At 38.7% G+C, this 19,025-nt stretch overlaps 2 protein-coding genes across 3 annotated transcripts in view; one reads left to right on the top strand and one right to left on the bottom strand.

Annotated features, from left to right (window-relative positions):
• Window positions 1–288: 288 nt before the first annotated feature.
• Window positions 289–16,293, top strand: acvr1ba (activin A receptor type 1Ba). The gene is made up of 9 exons (XM_079849180.1): window positions 289–562; window positions 10,422–10,664; window positions 11,226–11,471; window positions 11,549–11,779; window positions 11,862–12,029; window positions 12,136–12,292; window positions 12,400–12,524; window positions 13,400–13,530; window positions 13,875–16,293. The coding sequence occupies exons 1-9, from the start codon at window positions 472–474 to the stop codon at window positions 13,998–14,000; spliced, it is 1,518 nt and encodes a 505-aa protein (XP_079705306.1). The 5' UTR covers window positions 289–471; the 3' UTR covers window positions 14,001–16,293.
• kmt2d (lysine (K)-specific methyltransferase 2D) overlaps window positions 14,233–19,025 on the bottom strand; it is a 37,303-nt gene continuing 32,510 nt past the window's right edge. For both annotated transcript variants that reach the window (XM_079849174.1, XM_079849175.1), the window contains one exon: window positions 14,233–18,977. In XM_079849174.1, coding sequence (XP_079705300.1) covers window positions 18,885–18,977 — 93 coding nt within the window. In that variant the 3' untranslated portion in view covers window positions 14,233–18,884. The remainder of the gene's footprint in view (window positions 18,978–19,025) is intronic.

Genomic DNA, 19,025 nt, shown 5'->3' with positions numbered 1-19,025 from the left:
TTAAAGAGCAGGAAAAACACACCTTTTTTGAGAAAATGATAGGCTATGTCTGAACATTCTGAACAGATTAATTCCTTACATAAACCATTTTTTCTGGTTTTGTAATCCGTTTTATCTCAGTACCTTTAAAAAAAATCAATATTTGCCTAAATTTCATCCATGTTAAAGCCACAACTTAAATGTCTTGAACATAAAATACGACAAGGAATCAATCAAAAACAATCCTGATGAGACCTTAACTGGTGGCCTTAACCATCAGGCCAATTCACAAATGAGTCCTTGTAAAGAGACATTTCACCACAACAAAGAAGCCCAGGCGTGTAGCCCTCCCCTTTAAAACTAGGCACACCCCTTTAACCCACTATTGTCTAGCCGAGCCTGGCAGGCGGTGTATGGTTGGTTGGTCGGTTGGTTTGTGGTTGTGTTGGAAGTCTCGCTCGCTTGTCAATATCACGCAAAACGAATGCATTAATGCTAAGAGATGGGAATCTTGCAGTCATGCTTCCACGACGAACTGCTGTAGCGCTGCTCGCCCTGTGTGGATTAATAGCGGTCGGCGATGGTGAGTCGGGTGTTTGTGTGTGTGTCACCTCTCTGTGTGTATTTATTTATTTGATAGGCTGCTGGTGTGTGGAGAGAGTGTGGCCAGGCTGTGCTGTGCTGGACGGGGCAGCCTGGCGCTCATCATGGCGCTGTAAACCAGTCATCTGTAGCCTAAATCATTCCTTATATTGAACTAGTTTGATATTTTCTAAAGCGCATGACTTGTAATTGTATTTATCATTTAAGAGATTCGTGTAAGATATAAGCACGCGAGTATGTTTTGCTGTCCCTTGTTGATTTAACCAAATACACTCGCATAGAGGTCTAAATAGGCGTCTCTCTCTCTCTCTCTCTCTCTCTCTCTCTCTCTCTCTCTCTCTCTCTCTCTCTCTCTCTCTGTGTGTAATATAGGCTATATAAATATAATATAATATATATGCGCTACACACACTGACACAACCAACCTCTTTTTAGATACAGGCCTGCTGTCCATTACAAATTAAATGCATATTTACCTTACGTTAAAATACTAAAGTATTATTTGCACAAAGGCGAATTTAGGTGAGGTGAATTGTGGCATGTAGCTTATGGCCAAACCTCCACTATTTCACAGGACTTCAGAGAACTGACGTCAGATGTTGCAAAACTTACATTTATTATAGGCCAATCTTCCCTGGTTGGTCGCACGTTGTGACGAGCGTTCTCATTCTATTCGTAAATGAATCGTGCTCTTGATTCGGATTTTGATTCGGATCATTTTCTAGATGATTGACGTTTCTATGGCTTTAATTTGATACAGTTTCAATTACAAAGAGAACTTTTCAGTTCAGAGGAATGTTCAAAATTACCAATTCACAGAAATGAATCTGACTTCCCATTTCTAGTTGTGACATGTAGCTCTGCATGAATTCCAGTGATTTGTTTAAAAATGACGGACCTTGTTTGTAGTTATGTGTTAGATTATATCATAAATGTTGTTAGTACATCGTTTGCTGTGGTATACCCTGTTTACAAAACAGTCTGGTGGTTTCTTAACAATAATCAGCATTGTATATTTCAACTGGTGAAACAGTCCTCTTGACTCCATGACTACCAAGCCATAAGGCCTAAAATATTGACAATTTGGATATTAATTTCTCAATGAATTCACAAATTGTAATGGTTCTAGAAAACTAAATTTGTGCTTTATAACCCCTGGCAAGTACAATTCTGTCGTAGAGTACGATGGGAAGCTAGTCGTTCAGCAAGTTCAGACTGAAGTCAGATTTGGAGTCTGGTCCTTTGTAATGGAAATGTGGGCAATGAGCCCTATTCAGTGGCCTGTCAAGGGAGTCTGCCTTTCTTTTGTATGGCCAAACTGATGGTGGTTACATCCACAGCACAAATAAACATGTCTGTGGTTGCATGGCACAGCACGATAACTATGCACTGGTGAGATTTTCTGGAAGGACATAACTGTGTGAATCAGTGGGATGCTCTTCATATTATACTGAGAAGCCAACAAAATGGTATGAATACTTAGCCACCTTTTTTGTATGGGGATCATAACTAGAATACTAATGCATTTTAAAGAGTTGAAAAAATGTCTTGTTGTGGCTTGCTGCGCTCCAGACATATCAAGGAAGACTGTGTAATGAAATGTATCACAGCAGGGGCCATTTTCATCTACAAATTCAAAAAACTTAAGCAATCTGTGATCTCTAATTGGTGACTCATCTTTTTCCAAGAAGCATCGCTCCCACTGTTCGCAAACGGTTGTGTTGCACAAAATGCTGCCAAATGCTCCAATAGGACTTGATAGGAAATGCTAAACAAACAGATCCCACCTGTAGTACGTCTGACAGGGTCGCCTCAATGTCAGACTCTACACTGAGCGGATTGTAGCGCGAGAGGCGCCTTCGGGCTGCCAGTGATGGGTTTGCACAGCTGCCGGTAGTTGGACACAAACTAGTGGAAATGAAACAGATTGGCGACTCCAGCCGTGTTATGGTAATTATTCCACCTTAGTGCTGTTGAAACCGGGGGCTCTAAGGCTCTGGACTTGTAGTATGACTGCCTAGTTTCTCAGTTAGCATGCTGTTTTTTGTTTGTTTTTGATAAACTGGCTTGTCGCAAGTCTTCGAGCTTCTAGATGTCCGTGTGACGCTTCTCGCAGGCCTGTGTGAGAAAACAACAGCAATGTGATATGGGCACTGTGAGCTAGGCAGACAGCCGTGAGGCAGGGTGCGTCGCTTTAATCATCTTTCATTCTCTCCCACATTTTTCTTTTCCCTTCACACAGACCAAACTTAAGTATTAAACATGCTCCCAGCTCCTCCACATTTACGTGTGGTGAAAAACGCTCCAGGAATGGTGAATTAAGTCATTCAAACTTACATTACATCGAGTGACTCACTTGCTTACAAGAAATGATCATTAATGTGTTCCCACTCCTCATAACTGCAGTGCCAAAGTGGAAAAAGTGAGTTAATTCTCTATAACAAAAGTACTTTCGCAATTTTAAGTGTTTGTTAATGCATAAAAATATACTGGGTGTTCTGAATCACAAAGGCCCTGAAAGGCAGGAAGGAGCAGACGTTTGAAGCCCGTATCACAGGAGGCCTCCAGTGCTGTGAGAGTGCTGTTATGGAAATGAAAGGGAGCACATCGAGCCATATTTTGCATGTGTGTGCTTGTATATAAGATCAGAGTACGGAAAGTGTAGCAAAGAAAGATATGTGGGTTCATGGGGAGTGTGCGCGCGTGCGAGTGTGTGTCTGGGGAAGCCGGCTGGTGGGGTTGAGTCCACGGTCACAGCCGACTGAAGCTGGTCTCCGCTTCATTAATGACCTTGCTAATGACCCGAATGGCCGGCGGGCAGTGCCGATTACATAGAGAGATAGACCTTTGTGTGACCTACATTACAGTGTTTGTTTAGAAATAGTACATTTAATTGACTTTTTTTCCCCCTTAGTACTAAAAAATATTATCTTTCATAATTTTCTTAAAAATAAGGGTCATTTGTATTATAAGCTTAAAGGAATAATCGTGTCATTGTTTACTCGCCCTCATGTCATTCTAAACCTGTATAGCATTAATTTTTCCATCAGACAGAATAGTAGACATATTTTTTGGAAGAGTCATTATGTAGCTCAACAGTTTCTGACCACATCTGTCAAGTTCCAAAAAAAAAAAAAAAAAAAAAAGCACCATGTTTTACTATGGTGACTTGTGCATTATATATTTTACGATAGTTTTGTGTACAGAATAGACCAACAATGATATATAAACCGTGTATAGACTATCCAATTCCAAACTATGCTATACCGTCCAAAAGTTTAAGTAAAAAAAAAAGATTTTTATTAGTCCTGCATTAAATTGATCAAAAGTGTCAGAAATGACATATCATTTTTTATACTTTTCTTTAGAACTTTCTATTCATCAAAGAATCCAGAAAAAAAAGTGTCACTGTTTCCACAAAAATATTAGGCAGCACGACTGTTTTCAACATTGATAATAATAACAAGGCAGCAAATCAGCATATTATAATAATTTCTGAAGGATCATGTGACACTGAAGACTGGAGTTGGCTGCTAAAAATTCAGCTTTGCCATCACAGTAATAAATCACATTTTAAAATATATTCAAAAGCAGCTATTTTAAGTTGTACTGGTAATATTACTGTTTTACTATATTTCTGAATAAATAAATGCTGCCTTGGTGAGCATAAGACTTCTTTCAAAAACATTGAACAATCTTAATCCAGTGTACCTATTTAAAACTAATGCACTGCTTATAATATTTGTCAGAAGAACTGTATTGTTTTGTTGCATGAAATGGTTTGAGGCTGCTGCCCGTTGAAAGAGAAAAAACCCTGAATGTTTTCGGTGGGGGAGAGACATTCGTTCCTCTGGACCAGATGAGTAATTTGACCATGAGGGTTCTAAAGAAGCTCCCCTTCCTTTCACTGCATTGATTTTGTGAGTGTAGTTCGCTGTGCATGTCTGTGTGAGTGTGTGTGCGCGCTCTGTCTGGTGGCGTCGGCATGTCTTAATCAGCTCCCTGTCTGGGTGCTCAATGGATCTCATTTCAGCTCTATGCATCTTGGGTAACTGCACTCTCTCAGTCTGCCCGCTCTCAGTAGCCCCTGGCATCCTGCTAGAAGAGGAGGATGATGGGCTTTCATTATCCAGAGGAGGTGAAGCAAGAGATAATGCCTCCATCGAGAGACAAGGCCGTCCATTTGTAATAGATATGAGAGGACTGCCTGTGTCGTGGGGGGCAATATTTGCGTCTGAGTGTTTAAACCACAAACCCTGTGAGCTCTTAATCCTTGCTTTGACCCCAACGTGGAAAGTCGGTACTCTTGAAGGAGAGGTTGTGAAATTTTTGTTCCATAGTGAAGGATTTAGTCACAGTACCAGTAATGTGAAGTTGTTTGCGGCTTCACCGTTGACTAAAGACTTTCCATGAGCCAGGCTCTGATCAACCAAGCACACTGTTAATGGCAACGATTTCATTCACGTCTTGCCGCAATGGTTTTCATTTCCTGTCTAAACAAGAATGGAATGATAGGAACTTCACACTGGCAGTGAGGTTTTGATGTTGTCCTTTACTGAATTCCCCTCTTTCTGTTGGGTTAAGCCAAGTCTAGACTAGGGTTTTAAGGTCTGTCGTAGCTAGTCTCTCGGCCGAAATCCCATCACAGCTGGGGGTTCTGTAAGTCGCCCTCTGTTACCTCTCTGTGTTCTGTCCTGGCGTATCTGTTTCAACAGCAGCTCTTAAAAGCATGTCAGGGGAGTCCCCTACCCCCCAGCCACTCTAACAGTAACTGCCCCATCCTCCACCGCACAGCCCACTCCCATCCTTTGTCCAGACACAGCCCGCCCAATCCCTCCTCATGTCCCCTTAATCTCCACACAAAGAGCCAGTGTAAGGCTACCAATTATGCACATACAAGACCTCGCTTGGCTTGAACCGCTCGAGCTCCCTTTCCGCAGGTTTGGAGCCACTCACACCGTTCTGTCAACTGGCTTTGCATAAAGTTTGATCGGTCTTTTTGAAGTGTTGCAGACCATATTGCAGGAATTTGAGTGGAAAGTGTCGGGTGTCTGTAGTGCAAGTGATTTGGTGTTTGGTAATGATGTTGTAGAAGGTTTATTAGTTTAGTAAGTGAGTCACAATTGTGAGATTTGAAGTTGCAATAACAAGAAATGCAGTTTAAAAAAGGTTTAATTCTCATGATTGTGACTTTATATCTCACAATGTGACGGTCTTATTTTTACTGTAAGGTGGAAACAGGCATCCCTAGCTGTCAGATTACAAAAGTTGATACATTTGGTTGTTGTGTAAGGTACTTCTACTAGAAACATTTTCTTGTGATGAAATGGAAATAGCGACAGATATTCTTCTGTATTGTTTCGCATATCCGAGTGTAACAGCAAAATAAAAAATGTAGGGTGGTGGCTATACATCATTTTTATTGGATTTTTCAGTCATTTTTTGAGGGTTTAAGCTGACTAATTAAAATCCAGCATACATCACCAGATAGAATTCTGTCATTTCACTGGAAGATCGAGTTATGACTTTTTGTTTTAAAATTACAAGGGACATTTAAATTTGTATATTTAACAGCAAGCAAAGTACATGAATTTGCACATATTGTCATATAGTGTCATATTACATTTAGTGTAGTATGTTGTCGACAAAGTTATTGTTGATGTGTATCATCATGACCCTTAACAACATTAAGAGAAAATATCATCTTCCATCGGTCGAAAAAACAGATGGCCCTACAAATGGTTACTTATAGTTATCTCTGCATGTTAGATTTATGGCACAATGTTTACCACAAAAAAATCTACATTATGGTGGAGCTCTTTCAATTGAAGTGAATGGGGCTGTTTTTAAGAGAATTTCAAAGCAGAAATGAGAAGCTTTTAATTATTTAAAAGCACTTCACATTAAGTCTTCTGTTAAAACTTGTGTTTAGGGTGATTTATATGTTTGCGTTTTGTTGCCATGACCACAAAATTGTAAAATTGGATTTAACATTACACAGAAAAGGTTAGTGTTTTTTTTTTCCCCCACAATAAAATCATGTTAATGCTCATATTGCTTGTCTTGTTCATATCAACTTTTGCCTCTGGTGCTGTTGATTGAGCATACACTTGGAATATTTTTTAACATAAAAAGACACCCTTCAGCTGTAAGTATAGTTATCCTGATTGTGATTAAAGTGATAACTACACTGCGTTTTCTCAGAACCCTTTAGCAAGACACTACGAGGCAATTACAGTCATTCTATTTGCTGCCCCATGATTTAATGATATCGTGTGTGCTCCATTAGAGGGTTATTATGGCACCGGGTTGTTTTTCTCCTGTTATCAGGGCCTGGTTACCTCCGTGTAATCTGCAGGAAATTCCTTGTGCATGTGAACTTCAGTTGACTTGGATCCGCTCCACTAACGGTTACTGGCAGTGCGCTTCGATGTCTGTTAGATCACAGCCTTTAGAAGATTTATAAAGAGTACACAAACACACTCTCGCACTCCCTCTTTTGCTCTATGACACTTGACACATACGCCCCTCCCCACACACATACACATGGTGAAAAAGCGAAGTTGACACTTGTTCAGAAGGGTGTGGTTCAGCCACTTGCATGTCATGAGTTGTGCAATAAAACCTGTGTGTGAAAAACTGTGGGAGGAAGTGTAGTGAGTCAGATTAATTAAGTGTTTCTGGAGTGAGATGAGTGACAGTAGGAGCACAAGGTACAAATAGAGGCCTGAACATGAGGGAAAGGTGAAAGAAAAGCATTGAAATGAGAGGATTAGAATAGAACATTCTTGACAGGGACGCCCAGAAAGGCCTGGGATTTAAAGTGCTGTTTGTCCCTCGGTGGGCCCTGTTGTGATCAGGCGTCAAGCTTCTGAAGTCCTGTTATTTTAAAACCACTGCAATTTGTCTTAAGTGGCCTGCCATTGTATGCGGCTCGGATAAAATCAGGGGCGCCGGTGAAGTGTGAATGCCACCCCTCGTGTCATGACCTCGGTCACCCTCGGCAGTCTGTGTTCCAGCAATCATCATATCCTGTCTTAGTTTGTCTGACTTGCTGAAGAGACACAAATATAACTAATAGTGATGACAGATCTAAAATGGTTACAAAAGGCGATATGGTCCTCTGTCACGGTGACGATTTGAATGCCCCTGAAGATAAATTATGTCTTTACGCCCGCAGGCTTTTAAAATCATGTTGTTGCTAATGAAAACAAAAAGGTACATGGTACCATAGTAGTCTTTGGGTGTGTTCACATTTGTAGTTTGGTTCTTTTGGTACAGACCAACAAAAAAAGAAGAAAATAATACATTTAGACCCAAGACCCAATCGATTTTTTTTGTGACGTAACTTACCGAACATCCAGAACAATGCTGCCTGTGTGCTGGGCTAAATGTGCTTGTTATATGTGCGTACATATGATGGCATTATGACCAACTGAGAAAATGTGTCAAAGGAGTCAAAACAGCGTCAGGAATTCCTCTGTTGCAAATAGCCGGCGTTTCTGATGCCTGTACTGAACTGTAATGGGCAACATAGCTCTTATGACAAGATAAAACAGGTAGCCCTTGGTCGCATCTGGTGATATCACGTCCTGTAATGTGTAAGAATCTGGAATCGAATTGGATTATTTCCGATTGATTAAAATTATTGGATGTAAAAACATGTTATCTAGTGGTCTCTAGTTAGTGATATTTTGATCTTTCCAGCATCGTCTCTTAACCTTGTCGAGCGGGTTGATGAACAAAAGTGTCAATATCAAAATCTAACAGCCTTGTCGATGGATGATAAACAGTTTTGATTTTTATATATTTTAGTGAAAAGAGTAGGCTATATATATGTCAAAGAAATATTTATATTTTTCTAAGCAATCCGATGATAAAATCGAATAGACCAATGGTTGTCCAAGACAATATTCAAATTCCCTATCTAAGCTATTTCTGTTGTAATACAAATTAACTCCAAAATGTGATGTCAGTTCTTTATTTTTATTTGTATTTAATTTTTTGTTGTATTTTAATTTATAATATAAATAATGTTAATTATTTTTTAACAAACCATTTTAAGACCCCTTGTTGAGAAACCAGTGCTATAGACATTGAAGGAAGCACCCGAGCCATATCTAGAGACTTGAGGTGTGTGTGTGTGTGTGTGTGTGTGTGTGTGTGTGTGTGTGTGTGTGTGTGTGTGTGTGTGTGTGTGCGCATTTAAAAAGTATTCAGATTTTAGATGTTTACTAAGATCCTTCTATTATCTATTGAATTCCACAATAAAATTTAAAATATAAGTAAGCTTAATATATATTAAAAATCATAATTTATTGGGTACTTTCAATTGGGAGGTGGCTGTCCCGAACCCTAACCCCTAAATTTCAGCTTGTGAAAATGATATTGAAATGTTTTTTTTTTTCATTATATCTCCAACATATCTTTCTGATTTCTTTTAAAAAGTGGTTTTGTGTTTTAACACAAATTATGTTTTATTTTTAAATCATGAAACTCTATGTAAAAAAAATTTTCCCCCGCATTTTCATGTCACTACCGTACCGAAACAGTGTGTGTTTTAGTTCATTGGCTGAGACTGATTTAAACCAGTTTGTCCCTCTCTCTCATAGCCTCTCTTTCATTGTAGATAGGTACCATCATTTTGAGGGAAATGTGTTCAAAAATCTGTGTGTAACTTTAAGGAATGTTACTACCAAACACATTTTTTTCTGCAATTAAGCAATCTTTTTGGGGTGTTATTCCATAAAATGTAGTTTTTATGTGTGTACAACTGTTCAGAACTGTGCTAGCTAACCATGTGCTGGTTATCATCTTTGAACTAGGCTCAAAAGTATCTAAAATTGTCACTACTGAAACAGTCACTACCGAAACAGTCACTACCAAAGAGTGGTGAAGTTTTGGTTGTGACATGGTTTTTTCGTTTTATTCGATAAAATTTAGCTTTTGTGTGTGTACAAGTGTTCAGAATTGTGCTAGTTAACCATGTGCTGATTAGCATCTTTGAGCTAGGCTCCCGAAACCGTCACTACCGAAACATGTCATTGTTTTGGTAATGACAAAAGGGAACACATAATCATATATTTGGGGGAAATAAACCAATATTTTGTACACTTATGCAAATCATTAGTATCTTAGTTTGTTTTAGTAGTGTTTTAGTATGTGAGTTAAAATTCTGTAATGTAATGTGGTCGCTACCAAAACATTACTGTCTGTCACTACCGAAACATGGGATGTTTTGTCTCTAAAATAAAGTATATTGAATTCTCAACTAAGATGTTATTATAGTGTTTGGTTCAATTTATATTTATATAATGAATCCTTAACTTTGAAATCAATATGATTAACTTAATGCCTTTTACAAAGAAAGATTGGATTCAAAATACAACAAATCTAATAAACTTTAACTTATGAACTCTCATCTTGCTCATTATTTGTTTCTATGACTGTTCAATAAAGCAAAACAGTCTGCGAATATGTTCTGCTGATATAAAGGAGCTGCAGTGGGGGGTCCAAATCAGGCCATCCCATGCCAGCTTCTGCTGTCACAGTCTGTTTGGGTTCATCTGCAGTGGCGGATTCAGTTTCATGTTATTTAGTTTAGTAGCGAACTGAACTCTGCATGCAGTGCTTTTGCCTGACTTCCCTTACTCAGTGTTTTCCTTTCCTTAAATTGGTCTTGCTTGCCCTCTGGAGGATATTTTGAGTTAGCACAGTTCACTTAAAGCATCCGCTGAAGGAAGAATTGAATGCATCCTCATTAATGACCTAACATTACAATGAACACACATTGCAGTTAGAGTCATATTTTAATCTTTAATCTCTCTCTTCCTCTCTAGCTCTTAAGTGTAATTGCACGGCATGTGAGAACACCGGATATGTGTGCGAGACTGATGGGGCCTGCATGACCTCTACGTCCCACATCAATGGTCAGGAGGAGCGGCAAGTACGGATCTGCCTCCCTAGGGTCAGCCTGGTTCCACCTGGACAGCCCGTCTACTGCCTGAGTGCCAAAGGCTTGCTCAACACGCACTGCTGCTATACAGACTTCTGCAACAGCATCAACCTCCAGATTCCCAACGGTAGGAGTACAGGCTAAAATATACTACTGTTCAACAGTTTAGGCTCAGTAAGATTCAGCAAGAATGCATTCAATTGATCAAAAGTGACTGTATAATATTACAAAAGGTTTTTATTTCAAATAAATGCCGTTCTTTTAAAAGTTCTATTCATCAAAGAATCCTGAAAAAATATTAATCCACATATTTGAATGATTTCTGAAGGATCATGTGACACTGGAGTAATGGCTGCTGAAAATTCAGCTTTGCCATCAGAGGAATAAATTATATTTCAAAATATACTCAAGTAAAAAAGTTATTTTATTAATATTTCACCGGTTTGCTATGCATGTACTCTTTCGGTTAACTGCCAAAATTAAAGTTTTTATGCTGCTCAATATAGGATATGTAATTGTGTAAGCATTTTCCCCTTATTCTTTCATCTACATTACCTTCATCTCTAACACTTACTGTTGCAGTTAATTTACAACATGAAAATAATTCATTTCAGTATCGTACAAAATCTTAATATCAGTTCATCTCTACAGGTCAAGCCTGTAATGTGCATTTCCTCGTCTCTTTCAGGGATTCCTGAAGGTAAAGGGGGAAATTGGGGTCCAGTAGAGCTGGTGGCAGTGATAGCAGGCCCGGTCTTCCTCTTTTGCTTGCTGCTTATCGTTGGAGTGCTCGTTTTCCAGTACCACCAACGGAACTATAACCACCGGCAGCGACTCGACGTTGAGGATCCATCCTGTGATCATCTGTACTTGGCCAAAGACAAGACCTTACAGGATCTCATCTTCGATCTGTCCACCTCTGGTTCAGGATCCGGTAAGCTGCATCTTTATCCTTCTCCAGCATATCTGACAAGTGTTTTGTTCATGTGCTAATGTGTTTTCTCATTGCAGGTCTGCCCTTGTTTGTTCAGAGGACAGTGGCCAGGACAATTGTATTGCAGGAGATCATAGGTAAAGGTCGCTTTGGGGAAGTATGGAGGGGGAGATGGAGAGGAGGGGATGTGGCTGTGAAGATCTTCTCATCCAGAGAGGAACGCTCCTGGTTCCGCGAGGCCGAGATTTACCAGACCATCATGCTCCGTCATGAGAACATCTTAGGCTTCATTGCTGCCGATAATAAAGGTAAGATGTTATCTATCTATCTATCTATCTATCTATCTATCTGAACCCTTAAATCTCTTTGCTTTGACTTTTCGTTTCTTAGACAATGGCACATGGACACAGTTGTGGCTGGTGTCAGACTACCATGAACATGGCTCATTATTTGACTATCTCAACCACTACTCCGTCACTATCGAGGGGATGATTAAGTTATCACTCTCAGCAGCCAGTGGCTTGGCACATCTGCACATGGAGATCTTGGGAACGCAGGGTAATTATGAATGAATACATTTGATGCATCGGTTATATGAGCTGTAATATCTCTCAAATCCTGTACTCACAAAACCGAACTAAACCAAGATGGTCTCCTCCCACAGGGAAACCAGGCATTGCACATCGTGACCTGAAATCTAAAAACATCCTGGTGAAAAAGAATGGTACTTGTGCCATAGCAGATCTGGGGCTCGCTGTACGGCACGAGTCCATCACTGATACTATAGACATCGCCCCCAATCAGAGGGTTGGCACTAAAAGGTACATCTACCGCCAGGCATTCTTACTAAATTCTGTTAACAGCTGCTTATATGTAAATTTAACCATGAAGTCTGCATTACTTGATGTGAATTTATTTTGCCTTTTAGATATATGGCCCCAGAGGTTTTAGATGAAACGATCAACATGAAGCATTTTGATTCTTTCAAGTGTGCTGATATCTACGCTTTGGGACTGGTATACTGGGAGATTGCAAGACGGTGTAATGCTGGAGGTGAGGAAAAAGAAGCTTGCAAAGAGCCTGAGTAATCATCCACCCACAACATCTTAACAAATGTAATTGAAATCAGTGCTTTCACAGGCTGTAGGTGCAATAGAGCTCTGGAGGTCGTGTCTCACTTCAGTGCCTGAATAGTAGTCTGTCATTATGGGTTTTTCAATGACATATTTTTAAATGATTAAATTTGTGAGTGAAAAAGTGTTTAGAAACTGCCATATGAATGTTTGGGGTCAGTTAGATTTGAATACTTCTATTCAGCAAGGACGCATTAAATTAATCCAAAGGACATTTATAATATTACAAAAGATTTCCGTTTCAAATAAATGCTGTTCTCTTGGACTTTCTATTCATCAATAAAGATTGATTTCTGAAGGATATTGCGACACTGAAGACTGGCGTAATTGCTTGAATAAATTACATTTTAAAATACATTAAAATAGAAACGTTATTTCAGATTTTAATCATATTTCACAATGTTTCTGTATTTGTATAATTTTGGATCAAATAAATGCATCCACTGGCATAACAGCTTGCTTATTTATATTAGCAACTTTAGAGATTAATTTATTCATATTAAATATTTGGAAGGTCGATTGACTGAAACATTACTAATAAACTTTCGTATTAAAGCATGTGTGGGAATTCTACGGGAAGCATTTATGAATGATTCGGATGTGTAAGGCACTATATTTTCGATTTAGAGATTTAAAAATGTATCATATTGCAGTTAAAATGCAATGTTTTTTCCCCTTGGGACTGGGAATTCTGATAGATTTTGTTACACATGATCAGTAACGCTAAATAATATAGATATATATGCATTAAGCCATTCAACACTAAACAAGCTCACGTTTTGACCATCTTCTCAGGCATTCATGAAGATTACCAGCTTCCCTACTATGATCTGGTGCCCTCTGATCCCTCCATAGAAGAGATGAGGAAGGTGGTTTGTGACCAGAGACTACGGCCCAATGTGCCCAACTGGTGGCAGAGCTACGAGGTATAAAACTCTTTTTAGCTTATTGTGCCCAAGACAATCCCACTTATATAAAAGGTCATCTAATTGGCATTTGCAGTAATTGACCAACCACATACTTGACTTTTAGTAAATGATGATAATAGTAGACCATAATAAGAAACAAACACTCAAATAATGGTGCAAAATTCACCACAAACATGCTTGCCAATTTGAAAAGCCATTTTTGAGTGCAATATGCTTCACACGTGCCATCTTGAGACTGTTCCATGTAAAAATACAGCCTTTTAATTAAATTCAGCTGTGATTCGCAGGCATACTTGTGAGAGAGCCTGGAAAACTCATTTTGATTTGTTATCTCTCCACAGGCGCTGAGAGTGATGGGAAAGATCATGCGGGAGTGTTGGTATGCCAACGGAGCGGCGCGGCTTACGGCTCTGCGGATAAAGAAGACTCTCTCGCAACTCAGCGTCCAAGAAGACGTTAAGATCTGAAACACGTGGGACACTGCAGATCCCCGCAGAGACGACGAAGCAAATAAAGACTTGCGCCAAAAGCAGCCTGCCAGTTTTAGCCCTTTTTTGAACCTTCTAAAGTTGTGACGAGGCCTACCTCACCATCTAAGACGAAACTACTGAGTCTGAGTCCATCCCAGCCCTTTTCCATTTCTCCAACATCAACGTTCCCAATCATGCCTCCCTCCATGGACCTACTGTTGTTGAATTATTTTTATGATTATTTTTTTTTTGGCAGGAATGACAATTGAACTGTGACAGGCATTTTGATTTTATCATTGTTTTTATTTCACCACTTTTGTCCAAAATGGACTTTTTGAAAGAATGTGTTTAGATTTGATTTTTTTTCAACCTCATTCACTAATACATCATATGTCATATTTCAGCGTCAATCTACGATTATATAAAGTGCTCTACTGCTGTTGTGAGAATGTGAAAAAAACGTGGATAACACTGTCTCCTCCTGTTATGACTAGCAATTCATGTACAAAGCTAAGTGTAGCAAAGCGGACACACCGCGACCATGTGACCAAGTGGCATTGCAGTTCTTTGTTCCTGTGGAAGAAATGAAGGAGTGCAGATCATTTACTCATGTAAAAATCAGCCTGCTTATTTATCTTTCTTCTGGCTGCGTTTGATAAAAATGTCAAAACCATTAATGTGGTTTTGGGTTCAAATGCTTTTAAATTTTCACAGGGAGAGTGTGTGTGTGTGTGTGTGTGCATGTTTTTTGTTTTATTTAACTGGGTTCATAAAATCAGTGTTGTGATTGCTGAATGCATTGTAGAACGATTGCACATGTTTAGTACTGCTATCCGATCGCATTTTGAGAAAATGAGCGATTTTTGTCATAAGGAAAGTCATTACCACTTGTATGTTAAAATTCAACCGTTATTTTAATGGGATCGTTTAGTATGTTGTATTCCTATTATTCTGGGATGTTGGCATGTTAAACTGCACTGTTGTTATTTGTTTGCAGTCAGTGTCCTTTTGGGGATTTAGTAGTTAGCACCACTTCAGAAAACACATGTAAAGTATTGAAGTAAAATAATGCATCTCTCTATTTGCCTGCATTATAACATTTATATTGCTCTGCTTTGCCTTGCATTGAAGAGTTGTCATTCAGTTTAATTTAAAAGTACAACTAAACATTTCCTTCTCATATTTACAGTTGGGGTTTGCCAAGATCAAATGTTGGACATGGCGACATTGTATCACTAGCACATCCCTAGAAAGCCAACTTCACTACTTCCTCCATCCTTTATTAACTTGCACCAATGTCTTGATCACAGTCAAAAACCTGCAGATGTTCTGAGTGGTTAACTGGAATCTATGGGATATGTATAATAATGACTAGACTAGCTTTGGCATTAATGGTCTGAAATGCTTGTAGAATGGCTGGATGAGAGCAAGGGTCTTGTATTATGTGTAACATTTGAAATCTATTGCAGGCTCTATTACAGTCCATTTCTGTTTGACCTATGCATTTTATACTTTCAAGGTCATATTATATGAATCTGCTCTGGAAGTAGCTGGAATATGTTTGATGACAGTAGCATGATTCAGTTGAGTTGGGTGGCATTGAGAATGCCTAAAATTATAATTATGACTGAATTTTGTTATACCATGGTGCTCTACATTATACACTGGGAGTTCTGTCCTTGGAAATGTAAAGGCTAATCGTTCCACTATTTATATTGTGCTTGCTTTTTCGCACAACTTGGATTTTGCAGTTGTTTGTAAAACATCTACTTTAACTTGTGCTTAAGACTTGAGGAAAGGCATTTGGATGATTCTGAACGACATGTTTCAGACGGTAGTTACTGCTGCTTGGTAGAGGCAGTTTAGTCTAAATTCCCTGACATGTTTGTCCATTTTAGTCTTGATAATAAGAGTTCAGACTTGGTAGACGATGCTTTCAGTCAGATGCATATGAGTTCTAAGATTCCATGTGTATTTTAAACATGTTAAAAACAAATCCACTTGTGGGTTAGTTAATATAATGTACATAAATGGTATACAGTAATAAATCCTTTTTCTTATTTCTGTTTCATTGACTCTTTCCAATAACTTTAGAATATATAAAAGATGCTATGCAAAAGAAGTTTATAAAGCTTCAAATTTGACAACATTTATATTTAAAATGCATTTTATTTTTCTTTACAAGAAATAAAGCAGAGACAAAGAAATAAATGGAGGGCTGGGAGGGAAGGGGACAGCTGTATATAAAGAGATGCAACCTCTGACGTCAAAAAATATGTACAATTCAAAATTATATCCATACAAAACATGCCACATACAATAAAAATTACCATTTTATTCATCATCCCTAAAAGTAGCTCTGCTGTACAGTTGCAGCATCTTTTTTAAAAAGTAGATCAGGTTGAAAACCAAAATCAGGATCTATTTATTTATTTAATTACAACATGTGTATAGAGCTTAAATTAAGAGATTTCAAAAGAACAAAGGGGGGGGCAAGAGTTACTCAGGCTAAAATCCAGTGAGCGTCTTTAATAACAGACTACCCTTAAAAGAACCAATGCTAGTTCGGAGGATGTATAAATAAAAAAATGCTGAGTGCAATTCACATGTAATTAATGGAGATATTTTCGATTAATGAAGTCATACCTTTCTACGACTATGCAGCCTTTTCAGAAGTCATATAAAACATTCACTTCTACCGGGAGGGGCGGGGGGAGGGGGGTTGGGAACAATAGGACACGAATCAAAAACAGTATCATCTTGGGAGCTTCAAGATTTTCCATTTACTGAATATACTAATTAAACTGTCACTGATTCAAGGACAGGGATCAGTAATTCACAAGCAGTAGCATAAATAAAAGAAATATACGTGAACAATATTACATAAATACACAAATGCTATGCACCATTTTACTGCTGTTTCTTTCCAAAACAAAACAATCTATTTCAATAAAGAACTTTGCATGAATCCCATCTTAAATGTTTTATCTCATTCACCGCAACCACTCTTCCAAATTTCATTGGTGAAGACAAGAGAAACATCACACCTTTAATATGTATATGGTCTTGTAGGAAAAAAAAGAAAAAAAAACAGATAGAAAATAAAAAAAAAAGTTAAATGCAAAAACACTCTGGTTCATATACATAAAGATATTACTTAGTTTGCCATTTTACATATATTTATAGATATATACACATTAAGTTTTCTGATAAAATGATATCCAGTGGTTGCTTTTTTCATGATTTTTATTTCTCTACAATTTTGAATTTGATTAAAAAGGGGCTGGATAAAGAGTTTAGACCCCTATTATTTACAGTTTATACATTTTGCATTTATTCTTACGTGAGGTCATATGTAAGGGGAGAAAGGAACAAAGTAGCATGGGCTTTGTGGAGACTTTGTTCAACTCCCTTCTTTGAAATTCAACTGTTTTTAACTTTTAAATTACTTTAATATAAAAGAAAATAGAAATGCCCTTTTTAAGTCTTCCTCCGTCACTGCATCAAGCCTGTAGACTGTGCTACCACTATCAAACCACGATACATAGATTAGATACAACCGGCCGTCAGCAGGCAGAGAAAGACTCACTACAGTAAGTTTACAACAGTCCACTATCACAGAAGGGAAGAGGCTTACACCTAAGGGTCCTGGTTGGAGTGATGAGATCCGAATGGAGATCTAATGAAGGCAGGATGTAAGGATTCAAGATGGGAAAACATGTCAAATGCAGTGGCAGTCTTGCATCACTAGTTTTATTTGCCCTATAATCTTTCAAATTGCATCAACGTGGATCTGCACTGTGGCCCTTTCTCATTATTTGCTCCATCGTTAAAAATGCGAGAGGATCCTGATGAGCGTTTGTACACTAAAAACATGATCTGCACGCGCTGACGCAGCTACATGATATCTACAATCGGAAAAAGGTGGCCTGCGAGACACCCGTTTGAGTTTTGATTGCTCTAAGTAATGCATCATCATATTGTAAGTCATATACTGTATCTCATTTGTGTAATCAAATCAAAAAGAGTTGCACTGGCTCACTATTGTAATCATCCGAAAGCAAAATATAGATAGGAGCAAACCTGCTGCTTAAGTTTCCCTGCTTACCCGAGAAGGCATTGCCATGGACACATTCCTGCCTTCCCCTTTCCACAGTAGCACTTAACAGTTTAATACAAAGCAGTGACGTCCCACAAACTCAATGAGGTAGACTGGGTGAAATAAACCCACCTTTTAAATCAATATAATAAAACATCTCGTGCCTCTCGAGCCACAGGTCAATAGTATCTCAACGTTATATCTCATCACAGTTCTAAGCAGAGCCACTCCAGGATTGTCTTGCCAAGGTCCACGATTTTCATTGATGATTTGATGGGAGAGCGTTCGTTTGGGGTGATGGAAAGGATGGTAGCGGGAAGGATAGGTCCAAGCTAAATTGTACTAGTTCATTTTTGAGAACTTACATGGCTTTAATCAAACATCTTCACTGAGTTCTAGTCTAAGTGTATTGATATGCTATAGCTTCAGTTGTTTTGGTAGATGTCGAAGGGATCAGTTGTAGCCAGAGTCAGCTTATTGTAGGAGGAAACAGTGGAAGTGCTTTTGGCAGAGGTGAATTTTTTAATCAACATGAAAGATTCAAGCAGGTCCAATACCTTCAAGCTCATCTGTAAAAGGTTGTGTCTTCAAAAGTTTACTCTTCAAAGCTTTGGCTCTTGTTGTGAATAACAAAGTCTTGTCTTTCAGGTGACTGAGAGTGAACTTTTCTTACTCGATTCAGAGCAGCTTATTAACTGGATAGTAAGAATATAACAGGCTTTGGCGCAGGAGTGTTCTGGCACCAGGGAGCAAAGACGGGTCGGACTCTTCCTCTGTCCCTGTTAGTTCATCCACTTTCTGCAATTCCAGGCTCCACAATGGCAGGGGATCTTGTGCTGATCATCCTCGAAGTCAAACTGATAGTCATACGTCAGCTAAAACAGATAGAGAGGAGAATACAAAGGATTATACTGGGGAACAGC

The sequence above is a fragment of the Squalius cephalus genome (assembly GCF_949319135.1).
Source record: "Squalius cephalus genome assembly, chromosome: 18".
NCBI lineage: Eukaryota > Metazoa > Chordata > Actinopteri > Cypriniformes > Leuciscidae > Squalius > Squalius cephalus.
This window is presented reverse-complemented; position numbering and strand designations above follow the sequence as displayed.